Genomic DNA, 24,647 nt, shown 5'->3' on the forward strand with positions numbered 1-24,647 from the left:
AAATGGAATATTACACATATGTGTATGCAACAAAATCCTGATGGCAATCTAGCAGTATTGTCTTGTTCATATCCTTTGAGCAAATGATGGTAAAAGCCACATGTATTCTGAAAAGACTTTCCAACTGGTTTAATATATTCTTCTGTTTCACTGCTATTTGGGGACAAGGACTGTCATCTGTTTATTTAAAAAGAAATGTAAACTATTTTTGTATGTGTTTGGTATTTTGTGTGTAACACATGCCTGTGTAGTACATGAACGCACTGCCTGAAGAAGCCAGAAGAGGCTATTGGATCTCTTGGGACTGGAGATACAGCTCTTCACTCATGAGTCGCCACTTGGGTATAGCAAATTATATCCAGTCCTTTGGAAGGCCAGGAAATGCTCCTAAGACCTTAGCTTTTTCTCCAGGACCTAATTAGGTTTTTAACAAGGCAGCTCATAAAAACCAAGAAAAGTCACTGTATTCAAAGATTTAACGATATCTTAACTCTCTAGATTTATGAACTAAGGCCACAAATTTGGTGATGCAGAAACACATTTAAGTAGCTGCATAAAATAGGAAATGAAATTTGCCTTCAAAGGATTCTTGGATTTAAGATGACCATATCTTAAGTGCTAGATGCTAATCGTTCTATCTGCATGACACACTGCCTACTATTGTACAGAAGGTTCTAAAAGATTTAATTGACTAATTTTAAAAACTTAGAGGAAGAAAACACTGTCAACATTGTAAGATGATTATAACCCACTGTGAGATATGATTGACTGGGAAATAATTCTAGGTTGATCAATATTTTTGATATATTCTTGAATCTAGACAAAGGATGGTGAAGAATCTAATAATAGGTTAAAAAGCAGGATTTGGCACTTAGGAAAAAAATAATTCTATACAAAAGACTAGAAGGCTTAAGAAATTTGTGCTGACAAACTTATGTCAAAGGAAAAAATGTGAAAAGACAAACATTGGTTATATAGCAACAAAGTTAATTCATCTTTCAATGTCCTAAACCAGAACAATCATGCAACCTAAGAGACTTGGTAAAATACTTGTGTGTGGACCTTCTATAGTTTAACAAATCATTAAGTAGAGTCTGGTTGGTATGACCTCAGTATTAGAGCTCAGCTTTGCAGAACCTGCCTAGAAAAACAGGAAGGACAGCAAGTAATAATGGCAATAACATCGTTCCTAGATCCTACGAGTTCTTCTGCATCACCACACACTTCTATCACTGTGGTCTCTTGGAAGTGGTTCATGTGCATGTAAGGGCTCATCGGGAACTTATGGTTACTTATATAGATGTCTTACTCCTTATATTTAATCAGCTCATGATTACAGGCATTTGTTCTCAATGTATGCTTATCAATCCTAAGCTCATAAAATACATTTGGCTCTTTAGGAAGACTCATATAAACGCACAAGCACACACATACACGGCACACATACACACACACAGAAACATACAGAGAGAAAACAAGAGAGATTGATACACAGAGACACAGAGAGGGAATAAAGAGAGGGATAGAGGGAACCTAAATTACTTCAATTATTAAAATAAATAAAAGAAAATGTAGATACCATCTAGATTATATCATTTTACTGTCTGAGATTTGGTAAGGATTACTGAATAAAGGTATACGTGTCCCAGATTTGGTAACTGAAAGGCCACTTTCTGTAATAAGTACAAGAAATTAAGTAATTTCTGCATTACTAGATGATTATGGATAGGAATAAATCTTTCAATAAAGTTTGCAATGTGTTTTAAGTGAAGACTACTGCAGTTTCCCAGATCTATATTTATAAAGCAAAATTCCACTCAACATTTTATTAATATTAATTTCTTTCGCCTGAATAATAGACATGTGAAGGCTCGGGAATATTCCTTCAAAGTTTTGAGAACCACCTTATTTTTAAAAACAAAGAGTGATGCATTTGCAGGAGATCTAATACTTCACCTATATCTGTAATTAATGATCATGATTAATAAATGAATTAATGATAAATGATTAATAAATCTATAAACTGAACAACAAATACATTCATATATGATACACGGAGACAAGAAATCTTACTTGGATCCATTTATCTGGAATTGCCATTGCTAATCTGTAATCAAAACCACCTCCTCCCTGGGAAGTTGGAGAGCAGAGAGCCGGCATCCCTGATACATCCTAAAAGAAAGTACATTTAGAATGATCAGTATTCAAACAACTTTCATAATAGAAAAGCCTAGGGCAAAGAATTGAATTTAAGAAACAGAGGCATAGATTTCTGAGTATTTTAATAAATATAATTATAAAAGCAGATAGAGTGGTAGATTTATATCTTAGTTCCCAATAAGACTTGTATCTAATGTTTACACTGTAGTAGAATGTTCAATCTAAAAGGCTTCACCCCCTCCTTCATTAGCATCATGCTGAGAACAGAAAATAGCAAAAGTCTTTCCACAAACAGTTTAGTATTTGAGGCTTAAAATAAACTTGTTTTTTTTTCTGCAAGGTTTACCAAAAAACAATACTGGTCATATGTAATATATCTGCTACAAATCTCTCTCACTCTCCACAGCCTTGTGAGTATGAGCTCTGGAAGAAATAGAAAACACAGCAAATATAGAATAAAGCCGAACAGTGGCTTCACATTAGTGGGTTGTACCGGAAAGGGTCACTGAGATCAGCTCCTGGATGTTTTCATTAGCAGATATAGAAGTAAAGGCACACAGAGGTGAAGGAATCAAGAAAGACAGGGACTTATTAATGGTGGATTCATTGTTCAGGCATCAAGGCTGTTGACAGAGAGTTGTCACCTGTCATGATACCCCTAGACTACTGATAAATAAATATTAATCAAATAAACAACTGAGCTGAGTATATAACTGAGTATATAAATTGAGATACAGATGTATCAGAAGATATTTTTTTGTGATAACAATGGCAGAATCCACGCTAAATACTATCATTCTAACTTCAAGCTAGATTTCAAACAAATCCTTTTCATCTGTTGAATTTCAGTGACCAGCCTAACTTACTCTTAATTACCTCTTCCTTAGACTGCATGTTCTCAAATGGAGTTTCTCTATCTCCAATGCCTCTTTACAGTAACAAACAACATCCTATGAGATAACTTTGTTGTATTTTGTCCTGTAAAAAAGTTCAAAATATAATAGTAGAAATATGATTCTAATATTAGCTATTATGATTCAAATTCAACAGTATCATCAAGCATTAAGCATTGGCTATACACCTTCCTACTGGGTATTCTATTTCCCTACTAGCTTTTTTTAAGATCCATAGTAGAAGAAGCTGCTTTAGTTAGCTAAGAATTTTGCTTAGCAGATAGCACAAAAGAGGTACTCAATAAATATTTGCTGAGTGAAAGACTCAAAGGTGCTGGGTGGTACAAGATAAACAAGATATCTTTATCTGACTTATCTACATGCATAAATGAGGACATAAATAAACATACCTACACTTACCATGGAATGACAGCACTTACCAGCCCATATATGACAACTGACAAAGGCAGTGGAGGGAGAGACTTAACCTTCCCTCCAGTGTCCCCTAAATCTTTAAGCTCTAAATATTGTGTCTCCTTTGAAAGACGTATTCTCTAGTCTGTGACAATCTGTGTGATCGTTCAAATTCTCCAATTTTTATAAAATGGCATCATGCTCTGAAATCTGAGATAGCTAAAATGTTACTATTTTAATAATCTACCACAGAAAAATTTAGGCTTCACCACCCCCCCTCCTTCATTAGCATCATGCTGAGAACAGAAAATAGCAAAAGTCTTTCCACAAACAGTTTAATATTTGAGGCTTAAAATAAACTTGTTTTTTTTTCTGCAAGGTTTACCAAAAAACAATACTGGCCATATGTAATATACTCCAGGCTCTTAACTAAAGTTATGGTAGACCAATATAAATAAATGTGTGATATGTTGAGATATAGCCACGAGTAACTAAAATGCTTAACCAAAACACTGTATGTCTTCAAAGTTGTTTAAAGCTTGTGTTAGAAGCAGGAAGAATAAAGATCAAAAGGGTAGACATTGTAAAAGTCAAACTTAGCAAAACAGAAGTGATGGTTTTACAGATATTATAGCTATCTAGTTCAATTTGCTGTTAATAATGGGCTGAAAATCTACTAAATATCAAGTTCCTTATTAGATGGTATTACAGACAAAATAACTTACAAAGTGTTCTACTGTGATTGAATGATCTGGAAAGATTGCTAGAATCTAGGATTTAAGTTCAAGGTAACTTTCCTTGAAAACAGTTGTAAAGTCTGTGTTAGATGTACCTTTTGAAAAATCAAGTATAAGAAAAACATGGATATCAAATTTGTCATAATCTCTAAGTCAGAATTCTAGAAATTTAGCCTATAAGCTCATGAGTTCATCCAAGTTTTCTTTGGAAAGTAAAGTGCCAGTGGCCACTCTTTTAAATGTGAATATATATACATACATATATATATATATATATAAAATGTAAAGGTAATATATTCCAACTCTAAATGATACATGTCCACTGCTACAGCATATAAGGAGATTATGTGTTTTAAATTAAAATAAATCTAATTGTTTAAAATCTAAAAAAGTACTTTTGACTACTAACTAGGATGGTAGTAACTCGTATAAAATATTTTAATTAATAAAATATTCGTACAATGGCATACATTTTCTTTAAAAGTTTTTATTGTACTTGTTGTTAGTAATAAATTCATATTACTATTATATAAATTTATATAAAATTCCATCATTTATTCATTGTACTACATTTCTTAAAGAAAAAAAGTTCATGAAGATCAATTCTACATTTTGACAAGCTTCCAACTAGACAGAAAAGCCATGTATTGAAATTGAAGCAGTTTTCAATTTGAGTAAAATAAATTGAAAGCACATCTTGTTTTTTAAAAAAAAATCTACAACCAAGTAATATAAAGTAGGCTAAAGTCTGAGAGTTTCATTGGTAGAAACCCTGACAATCAGACAAGAGCTCCCTAGATGATGAAACTGTTTTACTTGAAATGAGTGGAGAGATCAGTGTAACGATTTTAACTTTTATGTATTGAATAATTGCTTCTCTTTCTTCAGGATTCACTTTTGATTTGTTCTGTCATTAATTGTTTGTAGTAATTTGTCACACATATTATCTCTTATTTGGATTGTCACAAATATAATTGACATAATATTTTTTGATGTTTGACAGATAAATTAAAACACTGTTTTTTTTAAGAAGTAAAATGAAATTTAAAAATATCCTGCTGTTAAAAGGAATTCAGAACAAAATGGAACTCTCAGCTCTGAGAGGAGCCAGTGAAGTAGATACTGTGAAAAGAACTGGGTGATTTGTAGTTTTGGACTTGGGAATTAATTCTATATTATTCAGAAACATCTTTTGAAAATATTCCCAAATGACATTTAAAAGACAAAAGATCTGACAGAAATAAAACTGTTTTCTATCTATAGTCTGACAATAGAGTTACATGAAGTAGCTGGATACTACTGGATCTGAGAAATGACAGACAGGAAAGGGCCTCTAGAAATAACAAATGCTATTAAGAGGAAACTCATTCCTGGAGATGGAAAGCCAGCAGGACAAGTGGAGATCTTAAAATCCTGACTCTTCTTCAACATAGGATTATTATCCTATATGTCCACCACTATGCTTTATATAAAAATTATCAACATGGTAAATTCAATTTTAATAGTAATTCCAAATGAGAGGACTCTGAAAACCAAGGGGGACTTTAATATTAAATCTAAATTAGCAGAAGCATTTAACAAATTTCTTAATTTATCACATTTATCACCAAGAAGGGAATTGCCAATTATGCTTATACCGAATTATATCATTACTGCACAGCTTTGGGACAGTTAATCATGAACTTTTAGTCATCATGAATAACTGGTGAACATTTAGCAACCTGAGAGCAATAACATAAACAAGAAAGGTAATCACATCAGAACACGAAATGCTCAGAAAAGTGTACAGGCAGTGATCCATGCCATCTCTAATGATTAAACTGGAAAATAAATAAATAAATAAATTGACAGATGCACATTAATATTCAATTCTTTTCACCACTGAAGGTCTCAGGGCAGAAGGACCTGTCCACTGATTAGGACATTTTACTTTCTAACCACTGGCATGTTCTTTCTAACAATGGAATAGTGACAAGCAATTAGTGTAAATTATCCCCTATTAGGAAAACAGTGAATTCTAAATAATGTGTCATCCTTACAAGCTAGCTGGACCATGGTCAGGGCATAAGTCCATTTTTGGAATTATTGATGACATGAGTTTAGCTATTCAAATACTGTATGCTAACAAAATATTCTGTATTAAAGGGAGTCAGATGGGATGACTTCATTGTAGACTTACCTCTGCTATCGTTATGGAGTCTGGGTACATCGTGTGAGCCAAATGATTTGCCAACATGAGATAAATCAAAGCATCTTCATCTACTTGTAGCCCAAAATATTCATTATAGTCACCCGAAAAACCTTGACCTGATGAACAGGAAAAAATGGAGTATATTATAGAAATATGTAAACCTTAATCTATGAAAACATATTTCAAATACACTCTAAGGAAGTGTAATGAAGTTACCACCTAAGAATATAACTCGGTAAGGAACTCAGTATTTCTTGTCAATACACAGAGATCAGAAGATCCTGCAAACCAGTTTCTGTTTGAAAGAAACAAAACGAAGCGCACTTTAAAGACGTAATTTAATTCTAACTAAATTTCATAGAGGTGAAATAAGTAATGCAACACTGAAATTGGATGGTGTATATCAAATTTACAATGCATTTCTACCCTATCAGGAAACAGAAAAATAATGGCCCCTAAAACAGCCAGCCATGGATAGAGGAGGGCCTCAGTGGGCCTACCAGTCACTATTGAACTACTTGCTAAGGGCAATCCAGGAAGGATTCATTGCCTGTAAATCTGTACCTGCCCCAACAGGCACAAACAGACAGTCTCAATCCTGTGGTCACACTGATGGCTCTGGTTAAGCAAATGGCTTACAAACAAAGCCAAGCCATGAACCTGGGAAAGGGTCTAGGGACAAAGAAGGCTGGCTGGTAGCATGGGAAGGAGGTAAGAGAGCAGCAGAGGAGCTGGGTCAGAACACACTCAAGACACATCAAAGAGCACAATTAGTCAATACTAATATCGTTTTAATAACATGCCAATGTTAGATTCTAGTTGGTCCCTCAGAGATGAACCAGAACAAATGTGAAAAACACGGTGAAAACTACGAACTATCATTTACATTAAAATGGCTGTGATTTGTCCACTACAGATTTGCTACAGTGGTGAATAAATTAGGCCTAAACTCTCTACTACCTCCTCTGACATATTTTTTTATTTTGGTTAGACTGATTATACCATTCGCTGTATATTCACAATTACTCTAATCTTTATAATAAATAAAATGAAAACTTAATACCCGTCTTCTCCAACCCCTAGCCTCGCTCCCCCACCTCCACCCCTGGTTCCATTTACCTAAGCACTTTAATTTGATCCTTGTTTAGTCCTGTCCATCTGCTGGCCTGTGACATTTAAGGATAAGTTAATGTGTAACTACAAAAGGTTAAGCTGCAAGAACTTCAACATATATATCTCAATAATCATTCTCTGTCAAATTTCCCCACTGCTGATGCCATCATTCCTCCCTTTACAGTCTGGAATGGACAAAAAGTGCATCTTTCAAAAATTTATTATCATTATTATTATTATTATTATTATTATTTTCAAGGGGATCACTAAGATGAACAGAAGGGGCAGAAGACAAGTTCATGTAGTAAGTTCTTCTATTTTTACCAATACAGGTCCATCAGACGTGCATAGGACGCACTGTTTACCTGCTGAGCCTAATAGAGGTGTGTTGTGTTGCTCATTATCTCAGCCAACTCAATCCCATGTATTCTATGTACCATTACTACACTATGCCTGTGAATTAGGGGTGCACAAGGTGGTTGTATTTTAAAAATAATACCTGACTTGGAAGCCACGAGTTTCAACTAAATATACCAACAATGTAGTACAGATAACCTAAGTTATAGGCCTCAAATATATATGTCTTAAAGTGGAAAGTGTGTATCCTTCAGCTAAAATTTCCTATTTTCTCCAGCTCCCTAACATTCTGCTACCACAGCACAGACATAAGCTTCATTTTGTTTACCTATGAGTTCTGAATATATTGCTTTGCTTTGGGCAACAGGCTAGCATGAATTCAGACTGTTTTTTTTTTTAATTCACAAAGAAGCCACATACTTTTTCTTCCTAGATCACCTGATGAATTTCTCACCGAGTTTATAGATTAAATACTTCATCCTTACACTATTACTTCGTCACATCTTTTTAGCATCTACCTGTCCACTTAGCTTTGTATTTTCCTAAGGTTTGTTTCTGACATTCTGAAGGAAAAAAGGATAAAGTCACTGAGAATTCTTTTCCTCATGATTCCTGAGGCTCCCTACTCATGCAACATATTTTACACTACCCACAAATTTGAGTTCATTTCAATATCTCACCCCCCAGCCTTCAACAGAGGCAGTTTTAAACTCTGCCTCTCACCATGTTTGTCTTTGTCTCCTCAAACACAGCTTCTCTCTAAAATGGGGGCAGACAAAGGGTAAGCCTGGAGTGTGACAGTTGTAGATGTTTTCCTACAAACAGCGGCAGTGTCATAACTAAGATGACAGAGCAGTGGTCCCCAGCTTGAGTTTCCCTCCCTGGAAGACACCTGTCAAGATGGATGGTCTATCCATTTCTCTGCATCTTTATTTTCTTCTTGGTAGTATATAGTCTCAGGTGATTTGTTTTTACTATTTTATTTTACTAAAAACAAAATTTTGTTCATACACTATATTCTGGTAATGGCATCTACTGTCCCAACTCCTTGGAATTTACTCTTACTCTCCCCTCCCATCCAGATCTACACCCTTTCTGTCACAGCTTTAAAAACAAGCAGGCATTTAAGGAATTATAATAAAATAAAACAAAACTAATTTAGGATAGGACAAACCATACAAACAACAAAAGAAAGAGAGGCAAAGAAGCACAAGTAACTCATATACACAGAGACACACATTCATACACAGAGAAAGTCCACAAAAACACAAAACTCAGAAGCCATAATGTATACACAAAGAACCTGTAAAGTTAAAAAAAAAATGCCATGAGAATACCGTATAAGACAAAGAAATTTCAATGATGCCAAAGAGCTGTGTTGGGCATCTATCTTTAACATATAACTCGTATTCAATTAATAACCACATGAAAATGAAAGAAAAATTTAGTTTCCTCCAAGGCAGTCCTACTGGGGACATGAATCCTTCAAAAAGGCAGTCCCCATGGCCAGAAGTAGATGACCAAATGTATTTTTAAAAAGAATACAGCAATGCTGGGTGTGGGAGCCCATAGCATAAAGTATCTATCATTCTGGAAAAAGTTGAGAGAGATTAGTAGGTCAGTCTAGCATATCCAGCAAAACTCAGTCTTAGAAACAACAATAACAACAACAACAAAAACAATAGAAAACCAACTGTTTCCAGATCACCTATTTGGGAAATTATTTAATTTTGTGCAACATACAAAATGATGGCCTGATCAATACTTCAATTTAATTAAAATCAAATAAATGATATAGATGTTTTCTACGTGTATAATGTACAAAATATTCTCACTTATCATTTCTGTATCTGTTTAAATATAAATGATAAAAACAGATCTTAATATATCCCAAATGTGGCTGGGCGGTGGTGGCGCACATCTTTAATCCCAGCACTTGGGAGGCAGAGACAGGTGGATTTCTGAGTTCGAGGCCAGCCTGGTCTACAGAGTGAGTTCCAGGACAGCCAGGGCTATACAGAGAAACCTTGTCTCGAAAAACCAAATATATATATATATATATGTATACATATATATATATATATATATATATATATATATATATATACACATATATATATATATATATATGTTTCCCAAATGTGCTATGATAAATGGTTTCTCTACATTTATTTTTAAAAGTCATGTATTACTAATCCTTTATTCCTAAAAGACAGATAGAAATGGAAATCCATGTTTGTTTTCCTTCTTACCAAATGATAGCCGAAATGACTGCTCAAAATATATAAACAATAGACAACTAAAAATGAAGCTGCCGGCAACAGCCACTGCACTTTCTACAGGAGAACCTCAAACCAGGCTACAACTTAAGAATAAAAAATAAGCCCATCCTTCACAATTGACTCAGGTACCTACCCATTCCATGGTGATGATACAGCATAGAGGTGACGCCATCAAAACGGAAGCCATCAAAACCGTATTCCTCCAACCACCATCTTATGTTCGACAGAAGGAACCTTAAAACTTCCCAGCTAAAACATCAGAGAAAAACATACTTAAGGATAATGCAACCAAGGTTTTCCTCAATTGTTAAACATCACTTGTTCGGATTATGGATTACATTTACTTATCTAGCTCAAGAAGCATGATACTCAAAAAACATATACTACAAACACGAGAAAACATCCAATACCCTTTGCATAATAGAAGTCATTTTAAAATGAAAATATGTTAAATTCCCCTTAGCCACAAAATCCTTCAAAATCTGAGGAAAAGTATATCAGAAAAAAGGAATCACAAGGCAGGTGCCTGTGAGGTCTTATTCAGTGAGGTACTCTTGGAAACCAGAAAGGTTACTAGAGATGATGTAGCTAAAAAAGAAAACGTTACTTGTAACTCAATTTTAATCAAGGTTTTTTTTTTCATGGATTATATCATAAGAATTAGAGGGTTCATTATTTCCTATTCAATTTTTTTATTGTTATTATTTTTTTTAGTATAGGTTGCAGAAATGGCTTCAATGGCTATCTTTCTAAAATCCTTGGCTGAAACTTCAAGCAGCTATAATTCCAAAGAAGAAATAAATGATAAAAAAAAGACTTAATCACATGATAAGTAATATTACATTTACTAGACTGTGCTCTTATAAAAGTAAAAATGAAAATGTAATCATAAAAATATTCACATGTTCAATAAAGTATACAACAAAGAGCTACACAACCATCAAAGCAGAAGGAAAAAGAACTGAATTACTCAATTAAAAACACCACATGAAGTAAATCTATTTTGGACAACTAAAGGGAGGGCAACATCAATTAGTGTTTCCTCAGATGCTCAGCCATGGCTGAGTTCTCTATCTTATTACAACTGTAGTTTTAAGACTTTAATACCTCATTTAGCTTAATGACAAAGCTGTAATTGTGTATACAAGTCTTTAACACAGCTCAAATTTATGTATTTTTAAACCTTCTTCATATTAAAGCACAATCCCACAAAAGCAGAGATTAAGCTATCACAATCAACTCTAAAAGTAGAAATCTAACCTTCGGGAAAAGGTGAATACTGATGCACACGCCTACTTGAAGTAAGTTACCTTGAACTTTAAAAACTTAGTGGACACTTGAAAACTATTTGGAAAGGAAAACTCAGAAGTATAAGCAATGCTGATTGCATGAAGAAAAACCTGGAGGTTCAAGAAGCTTAGGTCAAATGTGTATAAAGGTAAATTTCAATTGTATTTTATTAACCCATGTTGATTTATTTTGTGAAAATAATAAACATGTATACACATGTGGGCTCGGTGTTTGTAAGCTCAAGTGGAATTCACATATGGACATCATGTGGAATTTTCAATTGATGTTCCATCTTAATCTTTTAGACCATGTTTTGATTTGAGTGAGAATGTACTCTATAGGCTCATATAATTAATGCTTAGCCTCCAGTTCCTGAAATGATTTGAGGCAGACTGGGATGTGTAGTCTTCTTGATAGGAGGGGCGTCACTGCATGCAGGCTTAGTGACATTTAAAGCACTCAACATTCCCCGTTAGCTGTCTCTGCTGCCTGCTTATGGTAAAGACATAAAGTTCCAGCGATGGCTTCAGTGTCATGCCTGTTTGCCAGCTGTCATTCCTTTTGCTGTGTAGGTCATAGACTCTAACACTCTAGACCAAAAAGACCCAGATTAAATGATTTCTTTGATAAGTTGCCTTGCCCCTGTTACTTCATTATAGCAATTTATACAGAGACTGCTCCTCCTGGGGATCCATCTCATATACAGTCGCCAAACCCAGAGGCTATTGTAGATGCCAGGAAGTGCTTGCTCCTGTGGGGGTTTGATGCCCCACTGTAGGGGAATGCCAGGGCAGGGAGGTGGGAGTCGGTGGGGGTGGGTAGGGTAGCACCCTCATAGAGGCAGGGGGGAGGGGGGATGGAATCGGGCTTCCAGAGGGGAGACCTGGAGAGGAGATAATGTTTGAAATATAAATAAAGAAAATATCCAATAAAAGAAAAAAGAGACATGTAAGATATATCACTGAACATGGAATTTTCTGGCTAGCTAGACTCCTTAGCAAACAAGCCAAGAAAGTCTTCCAAACTGTGCCTTATTGGGGTTAGAATTACAGACGCACTTTATCAATTTTTACATGAGTGCTGGCTATTAACTCAGGTCCTCTCTAAGTCACCTTTCTAGTCCCTATTGTTTAAGATCCTCATGTCTTAAAAAAAAAAAAAAGCAGAATTCAACACAAAGAGATGTTATAACAGTACAATGATCAAATTATTTTGTATAATAATATCTAGATCTACTTTTTTGAAGCTTTAGTTTTATAGGTTTTAGAATTACAGCAAAACTAAAAAAGGGTCTTGGAGACATTTCCTATATAGCATTTTACCCTAATACATATCTATAGTTGTTTTAAAAGAAGGTTCAGTGCTGTATAAAAATTTCAAAAGATTTGAATAGGTTACAGTTTTACATGTTAATAAGTTTGAAAACACGGTTTTCAAAGCACAGATATGTTTGAAATAATGTCATTACTTTTACATACTTTCATTTTGTTAAAAGATTAGTTATACGTGTATCTGTGTGTCTGAGAGAGAGGGAAAGAGGGGGGGAGGGGGAGGGGGGGGGGAGGGGGGGGAGGGGAGGGGAAGGGGAGGGGAGGAAGAGGGGGAGGGGGAGGAAGAGGGGAGGGGGAGGAGAAGGGGAAAGAAGGAGAGTGAGAGGGAGAGGGGAAAGGGAGGGAGAGGGGAGGGGAAGGGGAGGGAGAGGGGAGGGAGAGGGGAAGGGGGAGGACGAGGTTGAAGGGGAGAGGGACAGGAGAGGGAGAGGGAGGGGGGAAGAGAAGGAGAGTCTATGCCTGTGCCTGTGTCTACTGTCCCAATCTCACACACAGAGGCTAGTAATGACTTCAGATTTCAAGGAGCCAGAATTATTGTACAGGTTCGGGCTGCAATGTGGGAGCCACACAGTGGTCCTAAAAACTGTAGAGCAAGAACTGTTAGACACTGACACATGTCTCCAGCCCACATTCTCTGTGTGAAACTAAACACATTTTCTTTATTAAAAGACACCTCAGGGTAAATATTTATCTAAATGATAAATATCTTGACAGATGTACAAAGACACAAGACTATAAAAAGACAACACTAACTGTCCCTAGGCCTATCTGACAGTCACTATTCTTTATGTGAGGTGGGGTAAAGAGTATTTTGTTTTTATTCTATACAGTTTTTGGCATTATTTTTTACTTTTATTTATTTATTTTTTCAAATCGTAATTTTTACTTATTCACACAGGGGTTATAACACAAAAAGGCAGGATGTGGGGAAGGGGATGACACTGGAGCATGGGTGTTCAGGGGGAATACAGATATCTTTCAGAACAGGGTATCGACTGGGTGAAGGTTCAGGGGACAGGTCGCTATGACTCTGCCTACAATTCACTTTCTATCCCTGCCTTCGAAAGATTAGAATTGCCACAGCTCTTCTATACTTAGAGAAGGGAGGAGATGTCAGGGGCAGCTCTGCTTACTCACTGAATGCCTAAAATCAGCCATAGGCCTAAAATCATGTATAGACCTGTCATACATGTATACTAACACCAAGTCTTGGGTCTCTGTGGGAAAACATTGAAACAGAGGGCTATAAGCTAATGTAAACAGGCAGCTTTTGTGGAAATTTACCAACCTGAGTAGTCATAGAGCTTGTAAATAGGTAGCCTTGGCAGATAATACCAACGTAGATAAGGATGAGTATTTTATTTTCTACAAAAGTTTAATTTATGCAGATACAGCAAATGTCTTCTAGGTATTCTTAACGTTTGTCACTCCACATTCCTTATGCTAAAGACTTCTACTTATTTACACAACTGGCTTACACTAATAAACATTAATTTCATAAAACAAAAAATCATGAATTGAGTAAATTCCAAGGTAAAACAGATTTCTACCAAGTAAACTGGTTTATAATATCTGGGAAGATAAAAGAAAATGAAAACCTGATCATGTGATACTGTATTTCAGTGACAAACAGAAAAGGGAAGAGATGTGAATGCAATCACTGAAAAGAAGGCTTTTCTCTAGCTCAGGTTTTTAAAACTAAGGGCAGAAGTAAGAAAAGGCCTCCTGATTCCAATAGCTATAGTAGTTCACCTATTCATCTCTTGACCAAAAAGAACAATAATGTTGCTTTAACATATGAAAAGGAATAGCTATATCTGGGTATGACAATGTGCATAGACACTGTATTTGCATGCATTTAAAAAAAAGAAGAAGAAAAGAAGCCTTGCATTGTGATATTCCAAAACAGAGCAAATGACAATTGGGTATCAAATTAGAATCTTCCAAAGAGTAAATTTTATTCTGTAGATGTCTAAAGTACTACTAACCCAAAGCAAAGGAATCATTATCTATCTGAAAAGAATAAATCAAATTTATATTGGCTTCAAAATAATAAGAGTCATTGACAAAATAAGACTTTATGTCCCCTACAAAATGACAGACACAGAAAATAAGCTCAAAAGAAAAATCTCAGACACAAAAATTTAAAGTTAAGAACAGTAAGCACAAAGCAAAGGTCAAGAAAGTAAGTGTCCGGGGAGAACTAGATAGCTTAGTTGATACAAGCTGTTGGTACAAGAAAGGGGAGCTGGCTTTAGTTCCAGAACCAATGTAAGATAGACATGAGCTATGGCATGTGATTATAATTCTTGTGGATGGGGGCGGACACAGGGATTCCTATGACTCAACTTTTCTATATATCAGGAGCCACAGGCCAGAGAAATAGCCTGTCTCAAAAACAAAGATGAGACATCTGAGGAAGCATGCCTGAGGTTTTCTTCTAGCTTCAAAGTACATGAACAAATATATATGCAATTATCATACTAGTGAACATACACACACACATACACACACACACGAGAGAGAGAGAGAGAGAGAGAGACAGAGAGAGAGACAGAGAGACAGAGAGACAGACAGAGAGAGACAGAGAGAGACAGAGACAGAGAGACAGTAGACAAAGACAAAGCACTGTTACATTTTTGTAAAACATGTTCAACTTGATTATTGTATTACAAATACTAGATTACTAAGCCTAGATTGTTAATTATTGACACTATCTTATTAGGATCAGCTAATCAAAAAATAATTAGATTTCTAAGATTAACATTTTACAAATACCTGGCCATTGTTACATGAGACAAGACAATTAGATATAAAAGAAATACATACTTATAAAGAATGTCTTATTACTGTGGTCCAGATGTGTATATTATCTTACCATGACACATCTAGACAATGTAGTTGACTATAAACTCACTGACCTGGTGAAACTAACTTGAAACATATTGATTATGCTCAGGTCAGTAAATCGGGGAATTAGAGAAGTTCACAGAGAGAATCAGGGAGAGTAAAAAGTCTACAGAGCAAGAGCACAAGCACATGTATTTGCATATACAGAATGTAGAACCCTATGTGGAAAAACAGTCAGATCATGGAGTGTCACCATGGTACCAGGATGAAGATGTACCTTTCTTTATGTTTTAATATGTAAACATTCAATTTGATGTAGACAGTGCATTTGTTTATTACCTAAATACATTTATCTCTGTTCACTGAGCCCAACTTACAATAGAACAGAGTCAGTTCTCAAGACCACCTGCAAAGTTCAGAGAGTGACAAATGAATTTCCTAGAAGATTTGGAACAGAGGTATACCTTTGGATAGCCAAGATTTTTGTACCATAAAAAAATATAAGATGGCCTCAGCAAAGGAAATGGTTTGCATGGCATCACTCAAGTTAAATCAATACCAAATGTATGCAGGTTGTGACCAAGGACCTACTATCATAGTACATATCAAGTTTAGACTTCTACAACTTAAAAAAAAAAAAGCAGGTGTTCAACATAAGCACATTGTAAAAATAATATACAGATAGACCCTGTTACCAGTCCTAGAAATAGTAAAAGCCTTCTTAAGATCTGAATTTCTAGTCACTAACCCAGGGCTAGTCTTGCCAGTAGGTGTTCCTCCAGACAACCGTCTTAATTATGTAATTTTTTTTTTTATTTTACAAGACCAGAACCTAACTTTGACTAGATAAGTATTAAATAATTAGGGTTACTACACTGGGATGGAAAAGCAAGAATAATTTAGTATCAGTTTAAAGCTGTGTAGATGTCAAGATCAACCAAAGGAAGTTTAAATATCCAGTTGGGGTCGTGAACTAAACTTTCCAGCATTCATATGGACAGTGAAAACATCAATATCAAAAAGGAATGGATTAGTTTGTGAAATCTAAACTCTTTATTCTCAGTAGACCACTAGGAAAAGTTTAAATGAATTTGTCATGAATGACAATATAGATTTATGAAGGATGACTTATACTATGTATCTAGCAATTTCACACTTAGTAATAAGAATTTATTGTTCAATCTTTCTAGAGTAGAAAGGAAGGGGTCATGAGGTATTCCAAATTCTTGCCAAATGACAAGGGCTTCTTCAAGTGCTCTCTGGCTACATAAATGAAATCAAGTCTTCTCAACTGAATGGTTACCATGAGTCAAAGTATAAAAAGTGTCTGGCAAAAGGTATGATAAAAAATTCAATTAACTTTTTCTACCTCAAAATATCATCAGACAGCTCATAACTCAGTTGATAAATCCAGTTGACTAGAATCTCATAAAAATATAAAGCAGAATTTCTCAGGCCGCTATTGTTTTAGAGTGTTTCAACATTCAAGGTTGGGCTTTGATTCTCAGATTATTCTCATGATGTAAGGCTTTTAACCCTGGCCTGATAAAACATGATAATGAAACATAATGTTTGCACCATTGCAAGAACTAGATAGTTCTCTTTATTCTACGCCAAAAATACCTCAGTGGCCAGCATAAAACCACTAAAGAGGGAGCAAAATTCAGTTATTGGTTTTATACACTAAACAATTCATACGTGAGCTAGAAACAAATCATACCTTCTCTCATTTGAGTAACTCACCACTATTTTACTTAAATGAAGCTTAAACATGGTTTTAGACATTTCTTTTAAATATTTAGCTTAAGAATACAGAAAAATATATGGACAAAAGTTGACATTCTTGTTAATCATTAGCTACTAAACTGTTTAAATCATAGATATCTCATATCTGAACTGAATGCATAGATGAAGGTATATAAATTTAAGAATAGCTAGCAATGAAAATAATCAGGATTCCAGTTGGTTTAGATGGCTGCAACAGTCAATCTCTAATCAAGGAAGAATTATTAAGGAAATTCTTGTCATGCACAGATAATTCCAATATTAAGATTTTTACAAAATATCTGTGAACTCAAAATTGTTGATTGTCTCACAGTCTGCCAATAAACTTTCTAATGAAATAAAACACAGCCAAATTTTCTTGGCAAGCAAGTGTAATCAGACGTAATGACATTTATTTAATTAAATCACATTTTGCAACTCAAATCTATTTGCCTAATGTCCTATTTATTTGTGGTCCAGAATAATGTATAAAATTTCCAAAATAAGCAACTTGGGTCAACAGATGTTACTAAATGTATTAATGTGATATCAATATAAAATATTATTAAACAGTGGCTGAATCACACAAAAACAAAGAAAAGTAGCAGACTCGTCCTAGCTGTTCTTCTGGCCATGTGGCTGCACAGATATTAACGAATAAATCATAATAGCATGAAGCAAAATCCTTGATGTTCTGATTTGTATTTAAAAATCAAAGCTGAGGCAGCTGAACAGACTTGAGGAAACAAGGTTCTCTGAGATGTATTTCTTTCTCTCTCTTTCTTTCTTTCTTTCTTTCTTTCTTTCTTTCTTTCTTTCTTTCTTTCTTTCTTTCTTTCCTTCCTTCTAGTATAATATTTTATTATTTGGAAATCTGAAACATCCACACAGAGTATTTTAACAGTATTTACCCAATATCCACCCATATAATTTTTCCCAGATCCAATTGCCACCCTCCAACCCCACTCAACTTCCTATGCTGTTTTATAATTTTATAATTGGCTGAGTCTAATTTGAGCCACGCATATACTCATAGCTGTAGTGCCACCATTGGAGCATGGTTGATCTACCTGGGACCAAGTCCTTAATGAAAACTGACTGTTCCATCCACAGAAGTTATAAATGGCAACAGCTCCTCAACTAGGGGTAGAAAAATCAATTTTTAATCATATTACGGGCAATACACCCCCCAAACAGCCAGCTTATACTAAATTTTACTGTAATAATACTCTTATTATACCACCCTTGAAAACTGTATCTAAAAACATAGCACATTTTAAAATTAGGTGAATAAACTGATGTATTTTACTTATGCTTTGAACTATGAATTCAGCAAATAAGACAAAAAATGACATGACCATAAAGAATTGATATATATGTAATACTAAAAAAGTGTAATACATATTTTGGAAGAGAAAAAATATTCTAAATGATGATTGGACATTTCTCATTTGTATTTATCTTCTGGATGATATAAACTACCAAAATGTTTTATAAGATTATATCCAGTGACCTGATAATGCAAATTAACTATTCTAAAATAATAACTTTCTCCTTAGACCTAGGTTATACTTATAAGTACCATCGAAATTGTTTCTAACTAAGTGACCTGAAGTCAAAAAAAGTATTCTCTTTTTGTTTGCAGTTACCAATACAGGATTCCACTATATATACCTAGCTGACCTGAAACTTGGTATGTGAAACATCCTGGACTGGAGCTCACAGAGATCTGCCTGCCTTTGCCTCCATACTGCTGGAATTATGTGTACCACCACAACAGGACTGCAAATCCACTTTAACAAATAAATAAGCAGTATAGAATAACACACTGTTAACTTTGTTTCCTAAATGCTTCCATCTAAATCTATCCTAAAAATACTCAAAATTTTTTCAAGTTTTATTTTTCACTCATATACTATATATTATCTGCCCAAGGAAGATTTAGAAAAAAGCAAACTTATAGGAGGCTGCTTCTGTGTGTACATGTGTATGTTATGCACACCCAAGTGTGTGAGCATGTCTGTGTATACATTCAAAGTTGCATGCCCCTATGTACATATGACCGAAGTATCAATGGATCAACAGGGCAGGGTAAGAGAAAGTTAATGTCCTGATAGAAACAGGCACTGTGAATTAACAAACCATCCACTCTACTAATGAATGCCCAGGGTGTTTAAGTCATTAATATTTTTAAACACATGCGTTTAAAATGATTACTGTAATTTATAATCTGAACAAAGTTTGTTGCCAAAGGTAATTTTTCAACACATCGTTGTTTATACAACAGACTCAAGAAACTAGGTAGATAGCTTAGTATGTGCTTGCAGAGTAAACATGGGGTTCGAAGTTCAGACACTTAGCACCTGTATAGAGGGCTTGGCACCAGGGTACAGAGTTAAAATACAAGACCTTAAGAGGCAGAGACAGGAGCATCCCTGGGGCTTACTGAACAGCCAGTCTAATAGAACTGATCTTCAAGTTCTGTGAGAAAACCTGTCTTAAAAAATAAGGAAGGGGCAATTGAGAAAGACACCAAAAGGCAACTATAGCATCATCATCTTCTGGCCTCTACAGTACTGTATACACAAATATACATACCTAAGAACACAAGTACACACACATGCACACACATTCATACATAAACAGCTGTGTACACATGCACACACACACACACACACACACACTCACGGACACACACACGGACACACACTTTAACAGTTTGGAAAAACTTTGTCACCATCTTTTCCAAAGGAAGCCAAGCTAAGCTTCTTTTTCATTAAAGTCATAATATTTAATCAGATACAGTTGAGGTATTCTATGGAACTTTACAGAGCAGGACTAACAAAAATATTGTTCTCCTTGGGATGATTACTGTAGATTTTTTAGGCATATATAGGCAGCACAAAATCATGTGTCTTTCCAATCATTATTAAAATCTTCAACTGAGTTATAAAATGGAGCTGATTAGCACTTCATATAAAAATAAGACACAGTAACTTGATTATATATGCAGAAAAACATATATTTTACCTAGCAATTAGATTGTACAGGCTCAAGTTAAAGGTAAAAATTGGAGGAAATTAAATATTCATATACATTTTCACTTTTCATTCCACTTTACATCTAATAAGAATAACATATTTAAATGAGATTTTATAATATTTTCATTTTAGAATTTCTTTACTTGGTAATTCCTTATGATATTATGGTATAATTAGGTACAAAATGATTATTTACTTATATTTTAGCAATTCCATTTTAAAAGATGGATTGGCAGAGAGGTATATGGATCAAAACAGCATCCACCCATAAGACAGGATTTTTCTGAAGTTCTCTTACTCTCTCATTGGACTTGGCTGTTTCTAAGCTATTTTCCTTTCCTGTTTTCCTTCTTATTTTATTTTTATTTTTGATTCCATAGAGTGAGTAGGTGCTTGTGGAGGAGAAAGACTGTGTGTGTGTGTGTGTGTGTGTGTGTGTAGGTACAGGTGTTTGTGTATGTATGCGTATGTATGCCTGTGTGTGTGTGTGTGTGTGTGTGTGTGTGTGTGTGTGTGTGTGTGTTCTTGTATTCTTAGGTGTGTGCACTTACCTATACAGGACTGTGTTTGTTAGTATGGAGCTGTAAAAATAAAGATATTCGGGACCCTAGAATGGTGTTTTCAACAAAGTTATGACTTACTTACCTTTATGAAAATGATCTTAGTAGTTCTAATACACAAAGAAAAAGTACTGAATTGAGAGTAAAAATCATATTCTAACAATTTTAAAGAAGTCCACAGGAACAAATGACCGGTCTAAACTTCAGAGGCATGATTTTTGACAGAAAGTATGGAGATTGGTTTCTCTAAACGTTCTATAATCTCATGAAGTTAAACTTCAACTGAATTCAAACTCAGAAACACTTGGTTTCAGAATATAGACTAAATAATTTGACCTAACAGATACCCATAGAATTGGAAACAAAAATATTATCATATAAGAGACAAATATCAGATTCCTCTTCTGTTTTTCTCCTACTGTATATCTACCCATCCTGGAACACCATCATAAAGTTGTCCCACAATTCTGGGCATCCTGCACTTCAAGGCAACCTTTTTGTGAGCAAGTCCATGTTTCCTTCCTCACGAATGCTGTGTGATGAGAATCGGCTTCTGTGTCACTTTTGTGTTAACTTAAGCCTAAGAAGTCTGTCATAAATTAATGATTCACATGTGGTTTTAATAATAGATGCCAAATAAAGGCTTTTTGAAAACATAGCCTTAACTGAGAAACAGGGTAAAAAACTAAAATTATATTCATAACTTTACAGAGACATACAGAGAAGAAATGAAAATTGCAATTCACAAAACCTCCTTGATTCCTGTACTAAATCAAACATGAACAGTGAGCATCATATGGGGGTAAGTTACGAGAGCACCCCTTATCAGTCGCTAACCTCAGTAAGAAAACCAAGGAAGAAATTAGTTAGAAAATTTGAGTAAAAATTATCTTCTTTATATAATATACTGAATTAAGAGTAACAACTATATTGAAGCGATTTTTGACAAAGTTCACAGGAACAAAGAATCTGGCTAAAACTCAGAAAATGGATTTTTACCAGAAAGTATGAAGTTTTGGTTTCTCTATAACTTTATATTCTCATGAAGGCAAATTTAGAAAAGGTAAATTCTAAATCAGGATCTTCACATATATACCTCTAGCAAAACGAAAATCATTAAACTCTTCTCTAATCTTATTTTCTTACTAATCAACCCATCTTTCTATTAGAAGTTTAAACAGACATGGACATTCATGCAAATATATCTTGCAACTAAAAACCACAGTAGTATGTGTAGGCTGCAGTTAAAGTTCATACTGGCCTGCATGTATAGCCTACACTGGATGGGGATGCTTATGATTAAATATTGAACGTTTCCCCAAATGTTTCGCTAAGTCTCTGGTGAGGAGAACAGAAGGACAGAGCCATGAACGTTCAGGGTCCTGGAGGAATCTTCGGCTTCTTTTTGTTTGTTCCATTTATAAATTTTGCATTTGCACATTGCTGCCTAGATTTTCAAAGAGCTCTGCAATGATTAATTTTTAAAAAATCATCCATAGTGTTCAAATATAATCAAGAACTTTTACATACATATGAGTTCTATATCAAGGATTTTCATGGGCAAAATGGAACTTCCAACATCCTGGAATTATGTTAATGTGGAAATGGACAAGTATCAACAGAATAGATACTACACCTAAAGATATAGCCATGAAGCTTGGGTTCTTTATTCCAGCAATATGTTAAAATATATAGAAACAATAATGTGCCTTTAAAAATTATTTTGATCTGATTATGTGAAGTTAAAATAGTGATATCTAATAAATGCTTACTAAAGGATATGCTTTGTAATAAATTTTTTGCGTGACTAATTATGCAATTCCCACAATGACTCTCAGAAGCACAAATCATGACAAGGGTCAGTAAACTTCTCTTGTACAAGCAGTAAGTAAACATCCTAGGCATGGAGGACTACTGGAGGTCTTGCCTTATGATTCAATGACTCAGCTCTGTTGATTTCAAGTAAAGAAAGTCAGGGTCAAATGTAAAATAGCAAGTATTTACAAAAGCAAGCCACAGGCCAGACTTGGCACAGGGGTCAAAAATTTGTTCTCCAGACAATGCCAACTTATGAACTGTACGAGTATCAGTGTTTAGTTCTCACATGGCCACATGTCTAGAATATGATAAAAAACAGAATTAAATCCAGATATCTTATGATACAGAAAATAGCTGACTAAAATACAAGTCTACCATGGAAGATAACTTAAAGAAACCTAATAATAAAGGATGCACAGATGTATTCTGGAATAAAAAATCGACTATTTACAATAAAGAAATCAATACATTAGAAATAAGCATGACTTTAGTATTAGACATACAGAACTAATAATAGAAGCTTATGTTCTTCACTATACTAGGTCCTATGGTAAAATATAGAAGGTAACTTCTGAAATGAACTTTCTGTAGGGATCTTGTTTCTTAGAGTTTCATGGTATGCTTAGGATATTTGTGCATGTGTATAGGTTTGTATGTATATATGTGCGTGCATGTTGTATCCTACATATTATAAAAATAATATATGAATTATATAAATAGTACAATATATACAAAACATTTAATTTATATCATGAATTACCAAAGCTACCCAGAGGGTATTATATATTGTGATCTATATCAGTCACCTTTCTAGTGCCATAACGAAGAAGACTTAGAGAAGGGATGGTTTATTTTGAACTCAGAGATCCAGAGGGTTAGAGTCCATCTCTCTAACAACATGGAAGTCTAACAGTGAGCACCAGGATGAGTAGCAAGAAGAGCTGACAGGTCAGCTTTGGAACGAGAAACATAGAAGTCACACTGGGAAAAAGTTGTACAGTTTTGAAGCCTCCAAAGCCAACCCGTAGTGGCATATTAGTCCAGACAGACCACGCCTCCTAAACCTACCCATACAGTGTCACCAGCTACAGACCAAGTATAAAGATGCCTGGGAATATATGAAAAACCTCTCATCAAATTGCCATGCCATCTACGCCCTGGCTCTTACAAATGTGCAGTACATGTCCTGGTTGAGAATAATGATCTCTATTTAGCATGCTCTGACCTCGTGACATGCTCTGGTAGAGCATGCCTATCGGGCTAAACAAAGTCACTTCTTATTTGCAGTAGACTCTAGTGAACGAACTCCAACATGATCCAGGATGACCAGGGTTTCAGAGAGTACTTTGAGAGTACCTTACCAACTAAGCACTAGTCACAGTTGTCTCTTTTCTGTGCCTGAAGCATAACTAAGCTCCTCTCAGTTACCAATTCTTACCAGGTATCACTCAGGCTAGAATTCTCTGTCCTTATAGCAGGGTCCCACTTTAATGTCAACCACATTTCATGCCAACTATATCTCTAAATACCTAGTTTTCTACCAACCCTATGCTCTCGCTTATGATTTATCACATATGTATATTATAGTTATATTCTGTTTATCAAACTCTTCCCTTCTATATAGCAATTATGTACAATCCTATAACCTGTTTTACAAACTGATACATTATAGTCTTCTTTCACGAAAAAAAAATTCTGTTAACCAAAGAACTATTGTATTTTGTCCATGGCTTTATTCCCAGAGTGAGCTGAGCAACTGTTACCGAGACAACACAATAAATACTTGCAAAATGAAGAAAAGACCAGAGGCACAGAACTAGAGATAAGATCTTCACATTCCATTATA

At 34.9% G+C, this 24,647-nt stretch overlaps 1 protein-coding gene across 1 annotated transcript in view; it reads right to left on the reverse strand.

Annotated features, from left to right (window-relative positions):
- Gbe1 (1,4-alpha-glucan branching enzyme 1) overlaps window positions 1-24,647 on the reverse strand; it is a 222,166-nt gene that overhangs the window by 61,251 nt on the left and 136,268 nt on the right. The window contains exons 8-10 of the mRNA XM_028756259.1: window positions 10,281-10,396; window positions 6,384-6,511; window positions 2,074-2,172 (exon numbers count right to left, since the gene is read on the reverse strand). Of these exons, the coding sequence (XP_028612092.1) occupies window positions 2,074-2,172; window positions 6,384-6,511; window positions 10,281-10,396 (343 nt within the window). The remainder of the gene's footprint in view (window positions 1-2,073; window positions 2,173-6,383; window positions 6,512-10,280; window positions 10,397-24,647) is intronic.

Source organism: Grammomys surdaster, unplaced genomic scaffold (assembly GCF_004785775.1).
Source record: "Grammomys surdaster isolate TR1022 unplaced genomic scaffold, NIH_TR_1.0 126115, whole genome shotgun sequence".
In the NCBI taxonomy this organism is placed as follows: Eukaryota; Metazoa; Chordata; class Mammalia; order Rodentia; family Muridae; genus Grammomys; species Grammomys surdaster.